General features: G+C 39.6%; 1 protein-coding gene across 2 annotated transcripts in view; it reads left to right on the forward strand.

Moving 5' to 3' along the window:
- POU2AF1 (POU class 2 homeobox associating factor 1) overlaps positions 1-9635 on the forward strand; it is a 145908-nt gene extending 136273 nt beyond the window's left edge. Inside the window, exons 3-5 of one of the 2 annotated variants that reach the window (XM_082274426.1) lie at positions 683-725; positions 5627-5907; positions 8839-9635. In XM_082274426.1, the coding sequence (XP_082130552.1) occupies positions 683-725; positions 5627-5907; positions 8839-9156 (642 nt within the window). In that variant the 3' untranslated portion in view covers positions 9157-9635. Of the gene's footprint in view, positions 1-682; positions 726-5623; positions 5908-8838 lie in introns of both variants that reach the window. The other variant, XM_082274425.1, reaches the window with a different exon arrangement.
- The last annotated feature ends 10873 nt before the right edge of the window (positions 9636-20508 follow it).

Genomic DNA, 20508 nt, shown 5'->3' on the forward strand with positions numbered 1-20508 from the left:
GGTTTCCTACACAACTGCACCACATTTTGCAACTCTGTGCCACGGGATTGACATCACTTCCACCCCTGTGCCAGTGGTGCTCTCCAAGCTGGATTGCATTACTTTTCCACTTCCTGGCTCTGGTTTGTTATCTCTGGCTGCTACAGTATCCACACACAGACACAGCGGCTGCTGCCTGGTACCCAGCAGGAACCTGGGACCGGGATAACAGCAGTGTTTTCCCATTTTTGAGAAACAAGTTGCTGTTTTTAGCGCGTGAGTTGCCAATTTATGAGCTGGATAAAAATTGTTGGTCTGCTGCACTTAGATGCCACTTAGATGCCACTTCCCTTTTTCTGCTTGCATTTTGTTTCTAGAGTTCACTTCTAGCTCTTGGATAGCAGCCACAAGTTTGAAGCAGACCATAAGAGTGTTTGCCTTGGACTTCACATTGGACTTTAATTGTATTTAACTTGGACTTTTAGCTGTTTTGTACAAAAACTTAGTCCTATGGTCTTAACCCTTTATGCGCCATAAATACCTTTTCACTTGGATTTGTAATAGTGTGTATATGTTTATTTTAAGATGTGGTTTCATTATTTGTTTAATAATACTCTCTTTTTATAATTCAATATACAGTATATCAATCAGTTACAAAAACATTTGTTTACTTATATAATTCATTTTTGATGTATGTTTTCAGGTGACATCAACTTTCCAGACGTATCCATCCTACACACCAGTAGGTAATTTATAAACAAAAGAAAAAATGTGTATAACTTTTATGTGCTTTTCTATGTTATTCAGTGTGTTTGTATGTAGCAACACAAACGTATTCACCATGCCCAGCCCCTTTTCTTTCCAAGTATAGGAGCTGACACTTACCATCTTCACAGGCTAAAGTTCTTACTGCTACCTACAAATTTTGATATAATGATGCTCTGTGAGTACTATTATATCATTAGGGTTGCACTAAGACTATCATGCAATGCAAAAAATAGTAAGGCAAAGTTTTGGCTGTTGCTTAATAGGGAGGTACTTGTATTGGGCCCATCTTTGTTCTTGTACAGTATGGTCAAATACATTTTGTTTTTAGCACACAAGGCCATGTACAAGTGCTTTTTGTGCTATTGGCAAGGTGAAATTGCCTCCCTACAGTCTGACACCTGCCCTAACCTGGCCATTAAATTCACTGTTAAATCTTTGTTTATCCAAGCCCCTATAATGAACCACTAAAATGCATTTATAACCCTATGACCACTAGGACAGAAAGGAGGGGTAAATCTCTTCAGAGTAGGACTAACAGTGAACAACAACACACACCTCTTGGGGCCCACTTCAAAACAGGGCTGACTAAGGCCTAAAAGCACCAGCCACTCACAGTCCATGCAGATCTCCATTTCTACATCTTGTGTGCACATATGACAAGGCCCAAACCTATCACTCACCATATTCCTTGTCATAACAATGACCCTCCAATGGCTGGGGATGCTTCATGCATTAGGCCTGATGTCTTCCAAGTGGTTACATGATAGGGCTCTGACCGTATGGAGAACACCTGAGGCTCATATAAAATGGGGGCCCAGATCACTTGTCGTGTGCTACATGCAGAGTGTCAGATACTCACCAACAAGAGGAAGACCTCATTTCCTATCCACCATCAGCTTCTAACCAGGTTTGCACTAGAGTTGTTTCTCCAGGATCCCATATTGCACCATATGTTCCTCCATGAGATGCACTAGTCTAGCGATGTCTGACCTTACATCTCTAGTGGTAACAGACATACACTTCAATCAATTCAAAGCAGCAAGAGGCTTGGTACAACGCCATTTTATTTGTGGTGAGGTAGTCAATAGTAACAGCCCATAAAAAATAATGTTTCTTTCACCAATAAATTCAAGGCAGCCATGAGCTTGTATTTTATTTGTTCAGTTGGCTCCTGGCTGTCTAGTAAAAGTAATATGTTACCCCCTGCTGCCCAACCCAACTCACACATTGTTCTTGACGGGAACTGGTGACTGCCTCACCCACACACAGCACTGTGGAATAGGTGAAAAACTGGACCTAGACAAATGAGCAGCTGTAGAATACTAACTTTAGGAGAAACGAAATTTACAACTTACTTGCCCACATTGAAAATGTATTTAAACCCTAAAATAACAAAAATGTATTAGCAGTCCTAAGATGTTCTTGCTGCATTCGTTTTATTTTTGGGGCCTTTTTACCAATACTATCTCCTGGTGTTCCAGCCAGTAACAGACCTTAGGGTGGCTACACTCATTCCTCCACTGTATCTATGGAGAAACAACATAACCAACCTTGGACATGGACAGCAGCATTGTCAGCCTCTGAAGAGGGCAGTGTTAGAAGGGCTAATAGGTTTGATGGACTTTACACTAGTAAAAAAACAAATTAAAGCCAAACTGCAGCTTACAGTACTGAATGCTTATTAACCACTTTACCACCAGAGGATTTTGCTGTCTTACGTCCAGGCCACTTTTTGCGATTCGGCGCTGTGCAACTTTAACTGACAATTGCGCGGTCGTGCGACGCCATACCCAAACGAAATTTACGTCCTTTTTTTCCCACAAACAGAGCTTTCTTTTGGTGGTATTTGATCACCAGTGCGCTTTTTACTTTTTGTGCTATAAACAAAAAAAGAGCGTTTATTTTGAAAAAATAACAATATTTTTAAAAAATTTTTTATATGAAATTCCCCCCCAAAAAAATGTAAAAATCGAATTTTTTTTAAATTTTTGGCCAATTTGTTTTCTGCTACCTATGTTTGGTAAAAAAAATCATGATAAGCGTATTTTGATTGGTTTGCACAAAAGTTATTGCGTTTACTAACTACGGGAAAGATTTCTGTCATTTTTGGTGTTTTTTTTTTTAACGCGTAATGGCGGCGATCTACGATTTTTTTGCGGGACTGCGACATTGTGGCGGACAGATCGGACCCTTGACTGACATTTTTGACACTTTTGGGGGTACCAGTGACATCTGCAGTAATCAGTGCTATACATATGCACTGTTACTGTAAAAATGACACTGGCAGTGAAGGGGTTCATTTTATTGGAGAGAGAGTGGTTAATGTATGCCTGGTGCTTACTGACGTGTGGGGGGGGGAGGTGACTGAGTGACAGAAGGACAGATCGGATGTTCAGCTATGCTGAACACTCCGATCTGTCAGTCCCTGTCACTTAGGAGATCCGCCCGCTCTGTTTACACAGGCGGGCGGATCTCCTCACTCGATTCCCCGACGATCGGGGCAGAGCAGCGGCGATCGCCGCCGCTCCTCCCCTGGCCCGACTCCCGCGAGCGCCGCCTACAGGGGAGGAGTCCAGCGACGTAGGTCTACGTCGCTGGACGGGAACTAGCCACTTTGCCGCAGTACGCTCCATGTGAGCGGTTGGCAAGTGGTTAAGTAGTTGCAGCACAATTTTGTTCTCCCTTTGGTATAAATATACAGTTTGTCTAAACTCTCTAACTGTCACTATTGCTGGACAGCTTGCCTGTCAAAGGAAAAGAAAAATAACATCTACTGGCAGGATCAATAGGTAATACAACTAAAACTATGTTATGGGCCATTCAGAAACAAATTAAAAAGAGCGCTGTTTAATGTTAGTGACAAGACTGCATCGCATATGTCTTTTTTAGCCCACTTGAAGGATGATGTTTCCTAAATCCAGCATGCAGTTAAAGAGGAAGTTAACCCTCCTCTATAGGTACTGTAAATATCTGCTAAACATGTACCGTTTGGGAGATATTTACCTTGCATGCAGCCAGTGACATCACTGGCGCATGCGCTCTGAAAGAACGACCGCTCGTGCCGTTCCTTCAGACCCCTGTGCCGTTACCGTCGGCTCCTGCGCACATGCGCGGGAGTGACGTCATCGCGGCTCCAGCCAATTAGATGGCCGGATGCCGCAAACCCGGAAGAAGGGCGACAGAACATGCCGCCCATGGACAGGTAAGCGGTCGGCACTGCGGGGCTTCGTTCTTAGGTAAGTATTCATAATGAGCTAGTATGCGATGCATACTAGCTCATTGTGTGTTTTTCTTTCAGGTGTTCGTTTTTTAAAAAAAAGAAAATCGGAGGTTTACAACCTCTTTAATGCCTACAAGTATCTAAAAATGGTTTTAAACTTATCAGACTTGAGATTTTTTTGTAGAAATTTTACAGAGTCAATACCTATGTGCCTAAAGTGGTTGTAAACTTCAGACATGAAATATAAACAAAACATATCCTTCTATAGTGTGTAGTTGTCTCAATCCAGAGCACAAAGTGTAATTTCTGTCCATTGCCTCGTTCGTCTTCTAACAGCATGAGTTTTCCTGACACCAAGAGAAAAATGGTGACAGGGGACGGAGTTCCAGCTGATTGACAGTCTCAGCTTTGTTCCTGTGTGCTGTGTGGACAGGGTTGTGTCCCTTTCCTCCAATCAGCTCTCAGAGCTCTACTCACTGATATAACTTCAGCTCCCCGCCCCCTGCTTTTCAGAGCTCAGAGATCCTGTGTAAATTCTGCACTTGAAATGGATGTAGGCAAAAGACGGCTGTCATCTCTGTGTATCACCTGAAGCCAGTCACTTCACCGGGTATATGTAAGGGATTACAACTACTTTAACTACTTGCTGTCCGCCCCATAGCAGTTTTACTGCTACAGGGTGGCAGATGTGCACTGGATCACGCATGTGTACGTGATTCCAGACTTCTGCCTGCAGGGGGCACGCACCAATATGCCCGTGTCGGGCACTTAATGTCCACCGGCACCGGCTGATCGTCGCAATACACAGAGAACTGAGATATGCCTATGTTAACAAGGCATATCTCAGTTCTGACAGTGGGCGTGGAGGAATAGATTCTGTGTTCCTGGGACTAGAATCTATACCTTCCCCTAGTAAAAGGAGAACACAGATAACACACAAACACTGGCTAGGCACACAGTTAACCCCTTGATTGGCCTAGGTGTTAACCCCTTCCCAGCCAGTACAGTGACAGTGCATTTTTTTAGCACTAATCACTGTATTAGTGTCACTGGTTCCAGGCAAAGTGTCAAAAGTGCCAGTTAGTGTCAGAATGTCTGCCACAATATCGCAGTCCTAATATAAGTCGCTGATTGACGCCATTACTAGTATAAAAAAAATGAATACAATCTCCATAAATATATCCCATAGTTTGTATAACATTCAATCAATATATGCTTATTGGGGGTTTTGTTTAACCAAAAACATGTAGCAGAATACATATTAACCTAAGTTTATGAGCTATAATGAGATATAAGAAATTTAAAAAAAAAAAAAAGGGATATAAGAAATTCAATTTTTTTTATTTTTTTTTTATTGGATGTGTTTTATAGCAGAAAATATTTTTTTTTTTGCTTATAGCGCAAAAAATTAAAAAAATGCAGTTGTGATCAGATACCACCAAAACAAAGCTCTAATTGTGGAAAAAAAAGTGTCGCATAGCTGCGCAATTTTCAGTTAAAGTAACGCAGTGCCGTATCGCAAAAAATGGCATGGTCATGAAGGGGGGATAAATCTTCCGGAGGTCAAGTGGTTAATCAAGATTTGCTGGGATCAATTTATAATATGTTGTGGAAACATCCATAACGATGACATTTTATTGTTTTCATATTTTATAGCAGTCTCGAGCTCCACTGACGTGTCGTATGTTGATCTGGATGCTACAACAACAGCATTGCCAATCCACGATGAAAGCATCTTGTACGCTGGATTGATTTCACAACCACCCTCTTTTCAACCTTTAACTCAATGGACAGCGTGCCCAGAGTACATTTCACATGAAAGTGTTAGCTGTCCTTATACAACAGATATGTATGTACAACCAATGTGCCAAGGTTATACCGTGGTTGGTCCTCCTTCTGTACTAACATATACTTCACAGCCTCTTCTAACAAATTTTACAGTAAGTACGCTATAACTTTTTATAACTTCCTGGGAAATAGGTTTACAATATTTTTGTTAGTGTGGATGTATAACTAATAACTAATTTTGGTTTTATAAAAGATGAACAGTTATCTACATGGACGGTAAAAAAAAAAAAGGAAATATTTTATTTACTCATCACTTAAGTGTAAAACTAGATTTTAGATAAAACTAAAACTAGAACCTTTTAAAGATCAGGTTACTCTGTAATTGTAATTGTCAGTGACTTCATTTGATTGTTGGTCATTTGTAGCACATTCACAATGGTATTCATGCAGAAGTGTAGTGACAAGGGACTTTTTAAAGGAAAGATGACAATCGGGAAACAATGAGGTTGTTCTTTGTGGACCTCTGTTTCTTCAGATTAGAGTTGCTGGGCTTTCAAGGTGAAGTTTTGGCTTTATTAGTTCCTGGGGTTGATTTACTAAAGCAATCCAAGGTGATCCATTATGCTGCCCATGGATGGTACCATTTTGTTTCCTTCTACCATGGGCACCTCAAACTGTCTTTATTGTAAACCTAACTCCTCACTAAAGTTTATCTAAACCCTAACATTTCCTTTTTAGACTTGCACATTATTTCTTAGAACTGATTTGCTGATAGACATAATAGTGGACCTTGCCTCGGCAATGGCTACTTTAGTCTTCACCAGTGGCGTATTACCATTGGTAACAATGCAGGAGCACAACTGGGTGAGAGTTGTTACGGGGGAAATTGACTACAACTGGTGCACACGGAATTGGTGCAGCTGGGAAAAGTAACCAATTAGCTTCTAACTTCAGCTTGTTCAATTAAGCTTTGATAATAAAACCTGTAAGCTGATTGGTTACTAAGCATAGCTGCACCAGATTCTGCGTGCACCAGTTTTAGTAAATCTCCCCCTACATAACAGGAATTAGCTAAACAAGGACTTTCATGCCATGATCAGCAGGCAATATTTCAATGAACCTGCAGATTTAAATAGATTGAATCCACCTTTTGGAAATACATGAACATGTTAACCACTTTACCACCGGAGGATTTTGCTGTCTTACGTCCAGGCCACTATTTGCGATTCGGCACTGTGTGACTTTAACTGACCAATGCGCGGTCGTGCGACGCCGTACCCAAACTTAATTTACGTCCTTTTTTCTCACAAACAGAGCTTTCCTTTGGTGGTATTTGATCACCTCAGCGATTTTTACTTTTTGCGCTATAAACAAAAAAAAGCGTAAATTTTGAAAAAATAACAATATTTTTCACATTTTTTTTATATGAAATTCCCCCCAAAAAAATGTAAAAATCAACATTTTTTAAAATTTTTGGCCAATTTGTTTTCTGCTACCTATGTTTGGTAAAAACAATCACAATAAGCGTATTTTGATTGGTTTGAGCAAAAGTTATTGCGTTTACTAACTAAGGGAAAGATTTCTGTCATTTTTGGTGTTTTGGAGTAATGGCGGCGATCTGCGATATTTTTTGTGGGACTGCGACATTGCGGCGGACAGATCGGACCCTTGACTGACATTTTTGACACTTTTGGGGGTACCAGTGACATTACTACCGTAATCAGTGCTATACATTTGCAATGTTACTGTAAAAATGACACTGGCAGGGAAGGGGTTAATTTTATTGGAGAGGGAGGGGTTAATGTATGCCTGGTGCTTACTAACGTGTGTGGGGGGAGGTGACTGAGTGACACAGGAACAGATCGCAGGTTCAGCTATGCTAAACCCTGCAATCTGACCCTGTCTGTCACTTAGGAGATCCGCCTGCTTTGTTTATACAAGCGGGCGGATCTCTAGACTCGATTCCCCGACGATCGGGGAAGAGCGGCGGTGATCACCGCCGCTCCTCCCCTGGCCCAACTCCCGCTGTGACTGAATACAGCAGGAGCGAGCCTCCAGGTGGCGCGCGCGCGACGCCCACAAGGGGAGGAGTCCAGCGACGTAGGTCTACGTAGCTGGACGGGAACGAGCCACTTTGCCACAGTACAGTCAACGTGACTGGTCGGCAAGTGGTTAAAGCTTAAATTTAGATCTTAATTAAACTTCCTCCATGTCTATATCAAGGAAACATAAAAAACTGCAACAAAAAAATCTAGTTATGGCCAGAATCAGTATGTCGTGAAGGGTGTGTGCCCTTTCACACAGGCTTTCTGATTAGGTCAGTTTTTCAGGCAGACCTGGTCGGACGCTCTCTTCACCCCTATGGGGCAGAAGGGAGCAGCGGTGACATGTCCACTGACACCTGCTGCTATCTGATTCGACCCTGTCCATGAAATCTAGATGAATTGGAACCCTATTTTCCATCTGTCTGAAGGATTGGATGAAAACAGACAGGCGGTCCGTTTTCATTCGATCTCCCCATAGAGGAGAGCGGGGCTCTTACAGATCCATCTCAGCACAGTGAGCAGAGACAGACCTGCCATCCACCTGCTCAGCGGAGATCAGCGGATCGATCCACCACTGAGAAAAGCAGAGTCCACCGGGCGGAAAGCCTGTGTGAAGGGGCCTTTGGCCTCATGCACACTGGACGTTTTTACAGCTGCTGTTTTTGGCTTTTGGTGTTTTTTTCTGCAGTCAGTAAACTCTCCACCATATTATCCTAAGTGTCCATGCACACATAGGCTGTTATCAACATTTTCTGGCAGGGGCGTTTTCTGGCTGGAAAAAAAACCCCAGAACTAGTGGGTTTTAAAGAAGAGTTTTTCAGCTGCAAAAATGCTCAAACTCTGATAAAAGCTTAAAAATGCTAAAAAAAAAAAAAACCGCTAAAAAACCCAGAAAAAAAGAGTGTTTTTGAGCCATAACCTCTCTTTGAACCTCCAGTGTGCATGATGCCTGAATGTGAAAATTCAATTCAGTTACATTTTTTCTGTGTTTTTTAATTCCTATTTGTGGTATAATTATAAAATATGTTTTCTTTGCAGGCACGAAACAGCACTCAGTGTGTTGCTACTCAGTTAGAATATTCTGATCAGCAAACTTCACTTACTTACTTCCCATGGGCTCAGCCAATTCCAACACTGCCAACAGCAACTCACTCTATACCCTACCAAGCAACAGCAACCACAATCCAAAGCCCACAGTTTGTCCCAATACCAATTTCTTTACCAGATCCTGTGCCAGAAGAACTGAATGACTCGAGGCAAGCCATCAACAATGTGCCCATTGAAAAATTATTACATGGAGAAGAAGGGAGTGACTCATATGTTCTTAATCATACTCTGTCTATTGAAGGGCTTTAATTGATGTATTCAATGAAATTATTTTTCTGTATTAAATAGCTTTTGATTTGTCATTTTCTGATCTAACTCTTATTAAAGTAACAAATCATTTTTTACTATCCATTACCTAAAGAGTCAGTCTGTCCAAAAGTGATATTTCAGATTTTGGTTGATTTTGTACAGTTAAACCACCTGGCTATTTACAATCTTGCTTAGGGGTATAGGTGCTCTTTTGGTGAGATACTTACACTTGAGTTCCTGAGTTGGCACGCCTGCTGTTACCTTTGGGCAGTTCCCATTCTCCCTCTAGGAATTTTTTTAATTAAATTAAATTTTGGGAAATGCAAAAACTGCTAGTATAGAGGCGGAATGGAATAGAATTAGGAATCACAGTAGTGACATCTAACTGTTGCAATATTCAAACACACTAAAATACAACTACAAATATCACTTTTTGAGGGGCTGACCACTTAAAGCCTAAAAAAAAATAAAAGGTCAGTTGTCTACAGTGGAAGAGCTGTTATTTGCTCTTTTGCAACAGTGCAGCTTCTATTTAGGCTCTTCAGCACTCGACACATCCAGGAGTGTCAGACGCCTGTATCCTGCACCATGTGCTTCGTCTCTTTCCTTCCAAGTGGCTGGAGGAAAGGAACCACAGCACACAAGGGGAGGAAGGGAATTGGTATCTTATACAGACACCAGAAGTGCAGAATGCTGAAGTGGCTACAGTTGTGGAAAAGAGTGATGATAGGCAACAGAAGAGGTAATTATAGTAGCCCTAGTAACTGTGGAGAACTGCCATTTCAATTAATTAGGTGAATAACAGGGTCACTTTAAAGGCCCTTTCACACTGATCAGTTTTTTAACAGTTTTTAAGTTAAAAAGGAGAAGATTCTGCATTTTTGCAAGGGAGCAGTGTGAAAGCAGCCAACAACGCAACTAAAACATAAGTGACCTGTGGGAAGAGTTCCATAGGATTTAAAGGGGTGCATTTATCATGCATTTAAAGCTCCAAAATGTACTATTGGGATAGAATAAATGGCTAAATAGTTATTATAAAAGCATTTGATGTAAAACAGCACTGAACTGATATATGCAAATTCAATACAGTATTCTTAAACAGTCAATACAATACAATTCTTATAAAATCACAAACCGTGAGAAAGTCCATATTTCCAGGAAAATATTGAAATAAGGTAAAAAACAAAAGTCCTCTGCCAGTGATATACCACCAAGTGAAAAAAAATGAATTCTAGTGCTCTCACTGTGCTCTCTGTCCACCTTCAGAAATACACAATCATAAGAAAGGAGGGACTTTAGATTATAAAGGTCTTATAGACCTCGTTACATTATTCACAAGCTTAATGACATGACTTCCGCTTGTTTGTTGCTTCAATAATCATATAGAATATCAGTAGTTAAGTTGCAGAATAACATGAGAAAACAAACTCATAGTGCGTAATAAAATGAACAGTTTATTAAAATGTCCCAAAAACTGTTCAAGAAAATCAGCATGAGTCAAAAGCAATATCTTGTCTGCTGTGATTACTGCTGATACAGCCACTCCTCCTATCTATCACTGCTAAGTCCAGGAATCCTCTCTAGCATGTTCAATAGCAGCCATCTGACTTAATAATGTGTCCTGCTCAACCTTGCCTTACTAGTTTCATCCTTGTAACTTCATCAGGAGCTTGAACAGGAGACAAAAATCACATTAAATAATAACTTTGACTAATGCTTAATATTGTCATATTCCTGTAAGTAGCACTAATATGCTTTAGAATAATTAACCCCTATCATTGTCAGGACCTAGGTCTGAACTTGCAACCTCTGCTGGGTCTGGTAGAATCTTTTCTTGCTGAGCCATCTGAGATGCTGGGCAGCTCCTATTCCTTAGCTAACATTGTCTTGTGTCTTGTTTCTCTAGAGCTTTGAACCCTTTGCTGCTCCCATGAACTTCCTATTTAAGCAATGCCTTTGCAATTACTGTTTGCCAGATTATTGTGCTCTCTCCAGCCAATATCTCGCTTTTGTCGCTCCTGCTTCTCTGCCACTACTAGTTACTGACCTTTGGCTTGTTTACTGACTACGCTTCTGCTTGATCCCTACCTGCTACACATGCTACTGGACCCTGGCTTGTTCACCTTCTGGTAACCTGGTACTAACGTGCAGCAAAACCCATCTCCGCCATCAGGAGCTCTGGTGAATGCCAGTTAGTGCTTAGACCTGCTTTTGTTGTTAGGTTTTTTTTTTTTTTTTGCATTTCTCTGAATCAACTGTGGGTAAAGGATTGTGTACATGGGGGTTTTCTATTTTTTCTATTGGTTGAACTAGATACTATGGTAGATACTAGGTACTATGGTTAAACTAGATGGTGTGTTTTGCAATATGTCTTAATATGCATAAAACAAGTTGCGTAATTAAATAATTATTGACAATGCTCACTCCATGCTTATTTAGCTGCTTTACTAGACACAAGTAAGTATAGTGCACTAATTACTGCCAGAGTTTCTTTAAAACAGAACAGTGCAAGCAAGATTTGGTACAGTATATATTTACCTTATACAAACATTCGTATATATACCTTATACAAACATTCAGACTTATTAAGTGAAGCAAGAATCAATGTAAAAATTACAGTTAACACAAACAACCACTAAGAATTTATTGCACTGAACCGATTAAAACTGAAATTTGATTATTTGCTGTGGATTATTTTAAGACTGTATGACAACATTATTGTTTTATTGCTTTACCAGTTAAATTGCAAGAGTCCCATTTGAGATTTTAAATGTTTTTTAGTCACCCTAATATAATAAAGTTAAAGAAAAACTCCAGCTTTTCCTCCCTAAAACACAGGTGCATTGTCCACGTACATGAATCACAACCCCACTGTCATTTTGTGTGTAACATACCTCCTTTAGCTGTATACAGCAGGTTTCTGTGTCTGTGATGTCACTCCTCCTCCTGGCTAAACTTCAAAGTTCTCTGACTTCCTGTTTCCTTCCTTTTCCAGTCCTGATACTACATGTCCCATGATCCTTTAAACCTTTGTGGTTTCAGGGCGGGCTACTGGAGTCACTTGTACCAGTTCTGGGAGTTGATGTGGGTGGGTCCTAGGGTTACTGTGGGTGTTTCTGGTCAATGTGTCAATGTGTCAATGTGTCATACTTCCTCCTGTGTCATTATACCATGCCAAAGAATAATACCTTCATGCAAGACTACAGAAGAAGGCCTATGAGATGGTATTATGGACGTGATTTCTTCATATTTAAATTAATCACTTCACAGAGAGAAGATCTCTGGACGGGTGGGATCTGATGGGTGGGATTGAATTTTAATTATGATCCATTCAAACCTGCCCAGACAGCACAGCTAGCTTTTAGAACAGGTTGTATATGAAGGGAGTTTCTTCTTGAATAATGCTGTGATCTGGGAGGTAGGACTTAAGAGGTTTGGACCCTTCCTGTAGCTGTGACTGGGCGGTTTTTAATGCTAATTAGGGTGTATTCAATCCCACATATCATCAAAGCTGTGAAGGAAGTTACATTATTTGCAGACTCTGAAAGACTACAGAGGGGAGTGTTATAGACTCTAGCTGCTGCAGGAAGTGGCTGAGGAAGGAATAGAGTCTATCAGCAGGATATACAGAGTGTCACATGATACAAAACAACAACTAAACCCAGAATATCAGGGGATCTGCAGACAACTGAGCAACATAGTACAGCGGTATGATCTTGGCTGGAATTGATCATTCTATTCCATTCTAGTGAAAATAAAGTTGAAGTTCAACTTTTAACTCGGTCTAATGGTACTGTTTAATTAATATCACCACATGTTTTTGTCCATACCATCCAAGTACAGCAAGCAGCACAGCCTATACAATTCTTAACTGTTGCTAAACCTAAAAACAAAACATAAATATATTGCAGCTTACTTCATGAGGTGGTTGCATTAATTTTTCTATGCTTTTTTCCTTTATTTTCACCTGGTAATCTTGTTTTATTTTCCTTGATTGCTACATCACTCACTCCATTGAATCTACAGAGCTAGCCATTGTTATCACCCAAGCTGCTCTCCTGATATGGACTACAATCACGTCTTCATCTCTTCATCTCTATTAAAATGGGGGCAGGACAATTGAGAGTTTAGAGAAGATAATAATAATAGTAAATAAGCTTCAATGCAGCTCACAGGAAGTGGGCAAGGAAACTGGAATTCTGTCAGGATTAATAGGCATTGTCTATACTTGCTGAAAATATTCTTGGCCTGAAAAAAAAAGCATATGCAGTCACCAAATATAAGGTCCAGTAAGCTGCATGTTATTGGGCTTGGATATCCTTTAGGTTGCAAGAAGTTTTAATGTACCTCATACACAATGTACACTTTGCAGCGATATACATAAAGGTTTGTTTTTGCATTGTCTTTGTGTTGTTTCATTTCATGGGTGCTTGGAGCTCTTGCAGGTGGTGTATAGCTTAGATTTTGATATAATAGCTGATATTCAATACATTCTTTAGTGCATCCACTGTTCTAACATTTGAGTAGTAGGCACTATTTAGCACAAAGAGAGCTCTGGAAAAATGACTAGGTTTCCAAGGTGAATCTTACTCACCAGGTTGTTAGTCTTTGGCAAAGCAGCAGAAATGCTATTCTGATTTAATGAGCGCAAGTCACCACAAGCCTACCTGTCTCAGGACTGTACACACAAAGATTAGCAGAGGTTAAGAACATATTTTATAGTTGATACTATTTGCAAATGAACATATCTTTGTCCCTCACAGACAGGCAAACAATTCTTTAGAAAGCAATATAAATGTTTGCAATATTTATTGCAATGTTCAAGGTGCATTTTTCACAATATCCGTAAATGATTTAAGGCTTGTCACCACAGTAATAAGTATCTAGCTATACCCATAATATACCTGCTTTTAGTAATTCAGAATGCGAAAAATCCAAATACCCTCTAGCTAATCCCCTTCTTCCTTAAAATAAATCAAAGTGGTATAAAACCAAAAATGTAATATATTCTGCAGTTTAACAATCATTAGATGTGGTAGCTACATTCGTTTTCTGTCTTGGCATTTTTCCCTCTGTTTTCACCTGTTGATCTGGCCAGTAACACACTTGCAGTATTAGAATGGATTCTAGGACAATATCCCCCTGGACAATATCCCCCCGGGACAACATACCCCCGGACAATATCCTCCCTGGACAATATCCTCCCTGGACAATATCCCCCTAGACAATATACCCCCTCTAACCCTAACCCTTTAACCCTAAACCTAACCCTATGTCCCGGGGGATATTGCCCAGGGGATGTTGTCCCAGGGGGATGTTTTCCAGGGGGATATTGTCCGGGGGCTATTGTCTGGGGGATATTGTCCGGGGGGATATTGTCCGGGGGCTATTGTCTGGGGGATATTGTCCGGGGGGATATTGTCCGGGGGGATATTGTCCAGGGTGATATTGTCCTGATACCATTAGAATGGACTCACTCTGGCTGAAGGAGAAACAGCAGCAATGTCAGACTGGGGGGAGGGGAGTGTTAGATGGACTAGCAGATTTAACACTAAACACATTGAAACCAAATTCCAGTTAACGCCTTTTAAGCAGTTATGGCAAAGTTTTTTTGTTTTCTTTTGGGATAGAGGTTTTACAAAAATAAATAAATAAACAAATAAATAAAAGCTGATTGTAGTAAGCACCCCTGTCAGTGATAAAAGGTTAGTCTCAACCCTCTAACTGCCTGTGCTGTTGGAAAGCAACAGACTTACTGGCCAGATCACCATGTGAAAATAATAGAATAAAACCCTAAAAAAAAGAAAACTATGCAGCCATTACCACTGGAATTGGTAAGCTACAATATAATAAATGTCCCCTTTTGGGTTTCATACCACATAATGTAAATGCAGAAAATACCTACCTAAATTCTTGATCATGTGACGGAATGTCTTAAGTGTTCTCTCTTCTGGATCAAAGCATGGAGGTGGGGGGTTCCATCTTTTCCATCTTTCCCATTGGATGTTTATTGGCAAGCTCCTGAAGACCCCAGCACCAGCATGACAACTCATTTTCTCCTGGAAGAGGTGCTGTAAAGGGGTCTTGAAACAGTACACTGAGGTCAGCTAAAAAGGAGTTTACATGTTTTTGTTTGTGTATCGGTAGGTGGGTCAATGGTAGGGAAAATAATTTGCCTGGAGATGGGCTTTAGTTAATAATTTAATTTTGATTTATGTAATTTAATGTATTTATTCTAATTTAATTAATAATGTAATGTTTATTTTTTCACAATATGTTCAGGAGAAACAACGAGTAGCCAGCCAAATTGCACTGGTAGGGAGTGCAGCAATTTGAAACCTATTATTACACAAGATAATCTTTTGTCAATGTTATATATGTAGTTGATTGCATGCCGCCCCTTTCAGCCCTGCCATCGTAGGCCATGGCTTATTTTAACTATGCTGAAATCCAGTCCTGATGTTGTGTCATTCTTCGAACATGTACTGTATGTGCATGATTATATGCCCAAAGAAGGTCAGATCCAGCTACATTTTTTAAACCCCCACAATTCAGCCAAATTGCATATGTACATTGGTACACTTTTTTCCTTTACTATCAGGTATTGCTTTCATTAAATTGTAAAGCTGTAGGAAAGTTCAGAACGCAATGTACATTTACAATGTTGAAATGTACAGTCATGGCCAAAAATATTTGCACCCCTGCATTTCTGTCAGATAATGCATCACTTTGCCCAGAAAAGTGTTGCAATTACAAATGTTTAGGCATTCTTATGTGTTTTTCTTATGCTTGTATTGGTATGACACAAAAAAAGGAGAAACAAAAAGCCAAATCTGACACATTCCACACAAACTCCAAAAGAGGACTGGACAAAATTATTGGCACTCTCATTTTAATATTTTGTTGCACACCCCTTGTAAAAAATAACTGAAATCAATTGCTTCCTGTAACCATCAATGAGTTTCTCACACCTCTCTACTGGAATTTTGGACCACTTTTCTTTAGCCAACTTCTCCAGGTCTCTCAGATTGGAAGGGTTCCTTTTTCCAACAGTAGTTTTGAGATCTCTCCAAAGGTGCTCTATGGGATTCAGATCTGGGCTCATTGCTGGCCAGTTCAGTTCTCTCCAGCGCTTTGTCTTAACCTGTTTCTGGGTGCTTTTTTGAAGTGTGCTTTGGGTCATTGTCCTGCTGTAAGACCCATGACCTCTGGCGGAGACCATAACTTTCTGACACTGGGCCCTACATTGCACCCAAGAAATCTGTGGTAGTCTTCAGATTTCATAGTGCAATGCACACAGTCACGACATCCCCTGCCTGAAGCAGCTAAGCAACCCCAAAACATCAGTGAACCTCCACCATGTTTGACTGTAGGAACTGTATTCTTTACTTTTAAGACCTCATTTCTTTTTTGGAAAACAGTAGAATGATGGGCTTTACCATACAGCTGTAGTTTTGTTTCATCAGTCCACAGCACATTTTCCCAAAAGGATTTTGGCTTCCTCAGGTAAGTTTTGGCAAACTCTAATCTGGATTTTTTTTATGCTTCTGTGTTAGCAGTGGGGTCCTCCAGGGTCTCCTTTTCATTCAGATGGTGAGGTATAGTGTGAGCTGACACAGTTGTACCCGTTGCCTGAAAGTCAGCTTAAATTTTTCTGGAAGGTTCTTCCAACATTCCAACAATCCTTCATTGCAATCTTTGATAATTTTTTCTCTTTCGTCCACGTCCATGGAGATAGGCTACAGTGCCATTAGCTGTTAACTTCTTGACAATGTTGTGCACAGTGGACACAGGAACATTAGGATCTCTGGAGATGGACTTGTAACCTTGAGATTGTCCATGCTTTTCCACATTTTTTGTTCTCAAATCCTCAGACAATTCCTTGTTTCTCTTTCTCTTCTCCATGGTCCGTGTGGCACACAGAGACACACAATAGAAAGGTTGAGTCAATTTTTCACTATTTTAACTGGTTTTGATGTCTGTATTGTCGGCACCTGTTAATTGATACAGGTGAGTTTAATTACAAATTACAGGAGCATCACAAAGGTGGAATGCAATTATTTCTTACAGTTTTGAGAAGGTGGCAATAATTTTGGCCAGTCCATTTTTGAAGTTTTGAATGGAATGGGTCAGATTTGACTTTTTGTTTCTCCACTTTTTGTGTCATACCAATACAAACAAAAGAAATAAACATAAGAATGCCTAAACATTTGTAATTGCAACAGTTTTCTGGGTGAAGGGGTATATTATCTGACAGAAATTCAGGGGTGCCAATATTTCTGGCTATGACTGTATATGTATGTATGCACAATTTCACATGTTTCACTATACTCAGTGCACAACCAACATGAGTTTAACCAACTTAGCTAGAAAAAAAAAAAAAAACATTCTAGAAATATTAACGTATTTCCCAAAAAATAAGACCTACCAAGAAAATAAGACCTATCGTGATTTTCTCGGATGGCTGTAATATAAGCCCTACCCCAAAAATAAGCCCTAGTTAAAGTCCTTGTAAAAACATGTAATCCACGCTGTAAAATAAATAATATATATAATAATAATAATATAATAATAAACAAGAGGAGAGAGAAGACAGGGGACACAGGAACTTTTTTACATACCGTTATTACATATCGTATGATGTACATCCCGTAAACAAATAGTTTACGGTATGGTGCTCACCGATCAGTCAGAGTAATGACCCCCTCACTCAGACACCCCATTAGGAGCATGCCGTATCCTAGGGTGGGGGGCACCACTTCCAGCCTTTACCTTAAAAATATTTTGAATTAAATTATAGCTATACAAAGTGTAAGTGAGTGAGCCTCTTATTATAGAGATCTAGTTAAATAGTACCAACATCCAAAAAATATTTGCAAAAAAAAAAAAAAGAAACGTTGGTAAAAGCAGGAGACTGGTTCCCCAAACTATAGTCTCCAAAAGCACAGGGGGAGGGGGGGAATTAATTGGGACTTTCTAGGTACCTTAGATATAAAATTGTGGACAATCAGGGGTAATATAAAAGTATATAAGTTTTATTCAACATATAAATTAATGTTAAAAACCAAAAAAAAAAAAAACATACAAAAGACAATTTGTTCAAAGGGAAAGAAGGTACATGTAACAATTTTAGCTGGGTATTAGCAATATCATTCTCAATGCGCTCAAAAACATTAAGTAAACGCTCTATATCTACTCTTGTTCCTCAACATGTTTCGCGGTAGTAACCCGCTTCTTCAGGAGGATAATTGTTATCAATGCTCTAGAAATATAATAACAAAAGATAACTTTTTAAAGAAAAAAGGCATATACAACAAACCCTATATCCAAATATTGCTCAAGCCAGAAAAAGCATTTACAAATATACATATAATTGAAATAGTGTAGGGGAAGAAGGACATGGGAGATGCTCTGGCTCACCCATTTAGACACAGTGATCATCTGGATTATAGCAGCCCAGTCAGAATACTCCCCCCCGGCGGACACGGGAGACTATAGGATAGAAAAATGGATGGTAACATATATTCAGATAATAAGTCGCTCAGAGACGTCTGTACAATAATATTACAATAACATCATCAGACCAACCTGCTAATTAGTACAGTACAGTATAGATAAGCAAGGGGGAAACAGAAAGGAACACCCCACCATGTATAGGGAGGATGTATATGTATCGATATTCAATTCAATAATTTCATAGATGGCTCATGACCCTCCAAAGAATAAATATATAGTTGAGATATAGAAACACACATGTAGGATACTGGTCTCCAAAGAGAAGGTATCTTGCCCGTTCTAAGAAGTGGGTTAGTACCGCAAAACATGTTGAGGAACAAGCGCCCAATATAGAGTGTTTACTTCATGTTTTTAAATCCATTAAGAATCAATTGATATAAAATCAATAAAAAAGAATTTTACAAAAAAGAATCAATTGATATTGTTAATACCCAGCTAAAATTGTTACATGTACCTTCTTGAACCAATTGTCTTTTGTATGTTTTTTTTTTTTCGCTTTTTTTTTAACATTAACTTATATGTTGAATAAAATTTATATCATTTTTACATTACCCCTGGGCCCTGATTGTCCACGATTTTATATCTAAGGTATTTAGAAAGCCCCAATTGATTTCCCCCTCCCCCTGTGATTTTGGAGACTATAGTTTGCTTTCTCCAACATTTCTTTTTTTGCAGCTATACAAAGTGGAACAAGGTAAGGGAGTTTAATCATACAGCTTTTAACAGTTGGGGGACTGATATACCAGCAGATATTACATCATACAAGAAACTAACGTAGTAGGGGTGTTACAAGAGAACTATAATGTAGGATTATCAGGGGTTTATATTGTGGTAATTAAGGTGAATCATGACTGTAAAAAAGTAGGTCCTGTAGTTGAGATTAGCAAGGATTTAGGTATAGATCTGCTCTGGGCCATTGGGTCAATAGTAACCATAATGTGAGTGCTTTGGTGTAGTTTTCTGTACTGGGTGCCATCATGAATTTATTTGAGCAATGAGTGCTTACTAGTTCAAGGGTTTCGGAGATGGTAGATGGTTGGTTGGATTTGCACCATTTTGCCAGACTTAACAGGGCAGCTAGAAGAATATGTGTTGTGACACCTCGGTAAGAGGGATGAATATTCTCTATTGCTAAATTTTGGAGGGCTAAAGCAGGTTTAAGGGGGATGTGAGTCCCAGAGATGTTACATAAAATCAAAAAGATTTGTTTCCAGAAGTGTTTCAGAGATGAGCAATCCCAAAAGGAATGGAGCATATCTCCTGGGGCACCACTGCATCTCCAGCAAGAGTTTGATATCTACGAGCCAAATAAGGATAGTCTTGTAGGTGTTAAGTACCAACTGAGTGATATCTTTTGGGTCAATACCCATAGGGAGGAGCAACAGGTGAATTGTAAGATTGATTGAAAGGCTTTCAGCCATTGTTTAAAAAGGAAATTCCTAGATCAGATTTCCACTGAAGGAATGATTTATATTTTGTAAATGTACGCTTTTGATGCAATGATTTATAAACTAGAGAGATGCCTTTCTGTGAGAGCTGAGGTGAAGTGAGGTATAACCAGATCTTTGTAGGAAGATTGTAGAATGGATTGGGTAGTGTCAATACTCAATGCTATATAAGGAGATAGGAAAAGTACTCTGAAGTGGGGAGGTTGAATTCCTGCCTCAGGCAAGGAAATTATTTAATATTGGACTTGGAGTATATGTCTTGAATTAATTTGATACCTCATTTACACCACTGTGCTAAAGAGAGATCAGGTATTATGTGCTTTAGTGACTCGAAAGGTATAGGTGGAGAGGAGTTATATGGGGAGATTGTGGAAGAATTCACTATCTT

The sequence above is a fragment of the Pelophylax lessonae genome (genome assembly GCF_965119305.1).
Source record: "Pelophylax lessonae genome assembly, chromosome: 12".
NCBI classification, from domain to species: domain Eukaryota; kingdom Metazoa; phylum Chordata; class Amphibia; order Anura; family Ranidae; genus Pelophylax; species Pelophylax lessonae.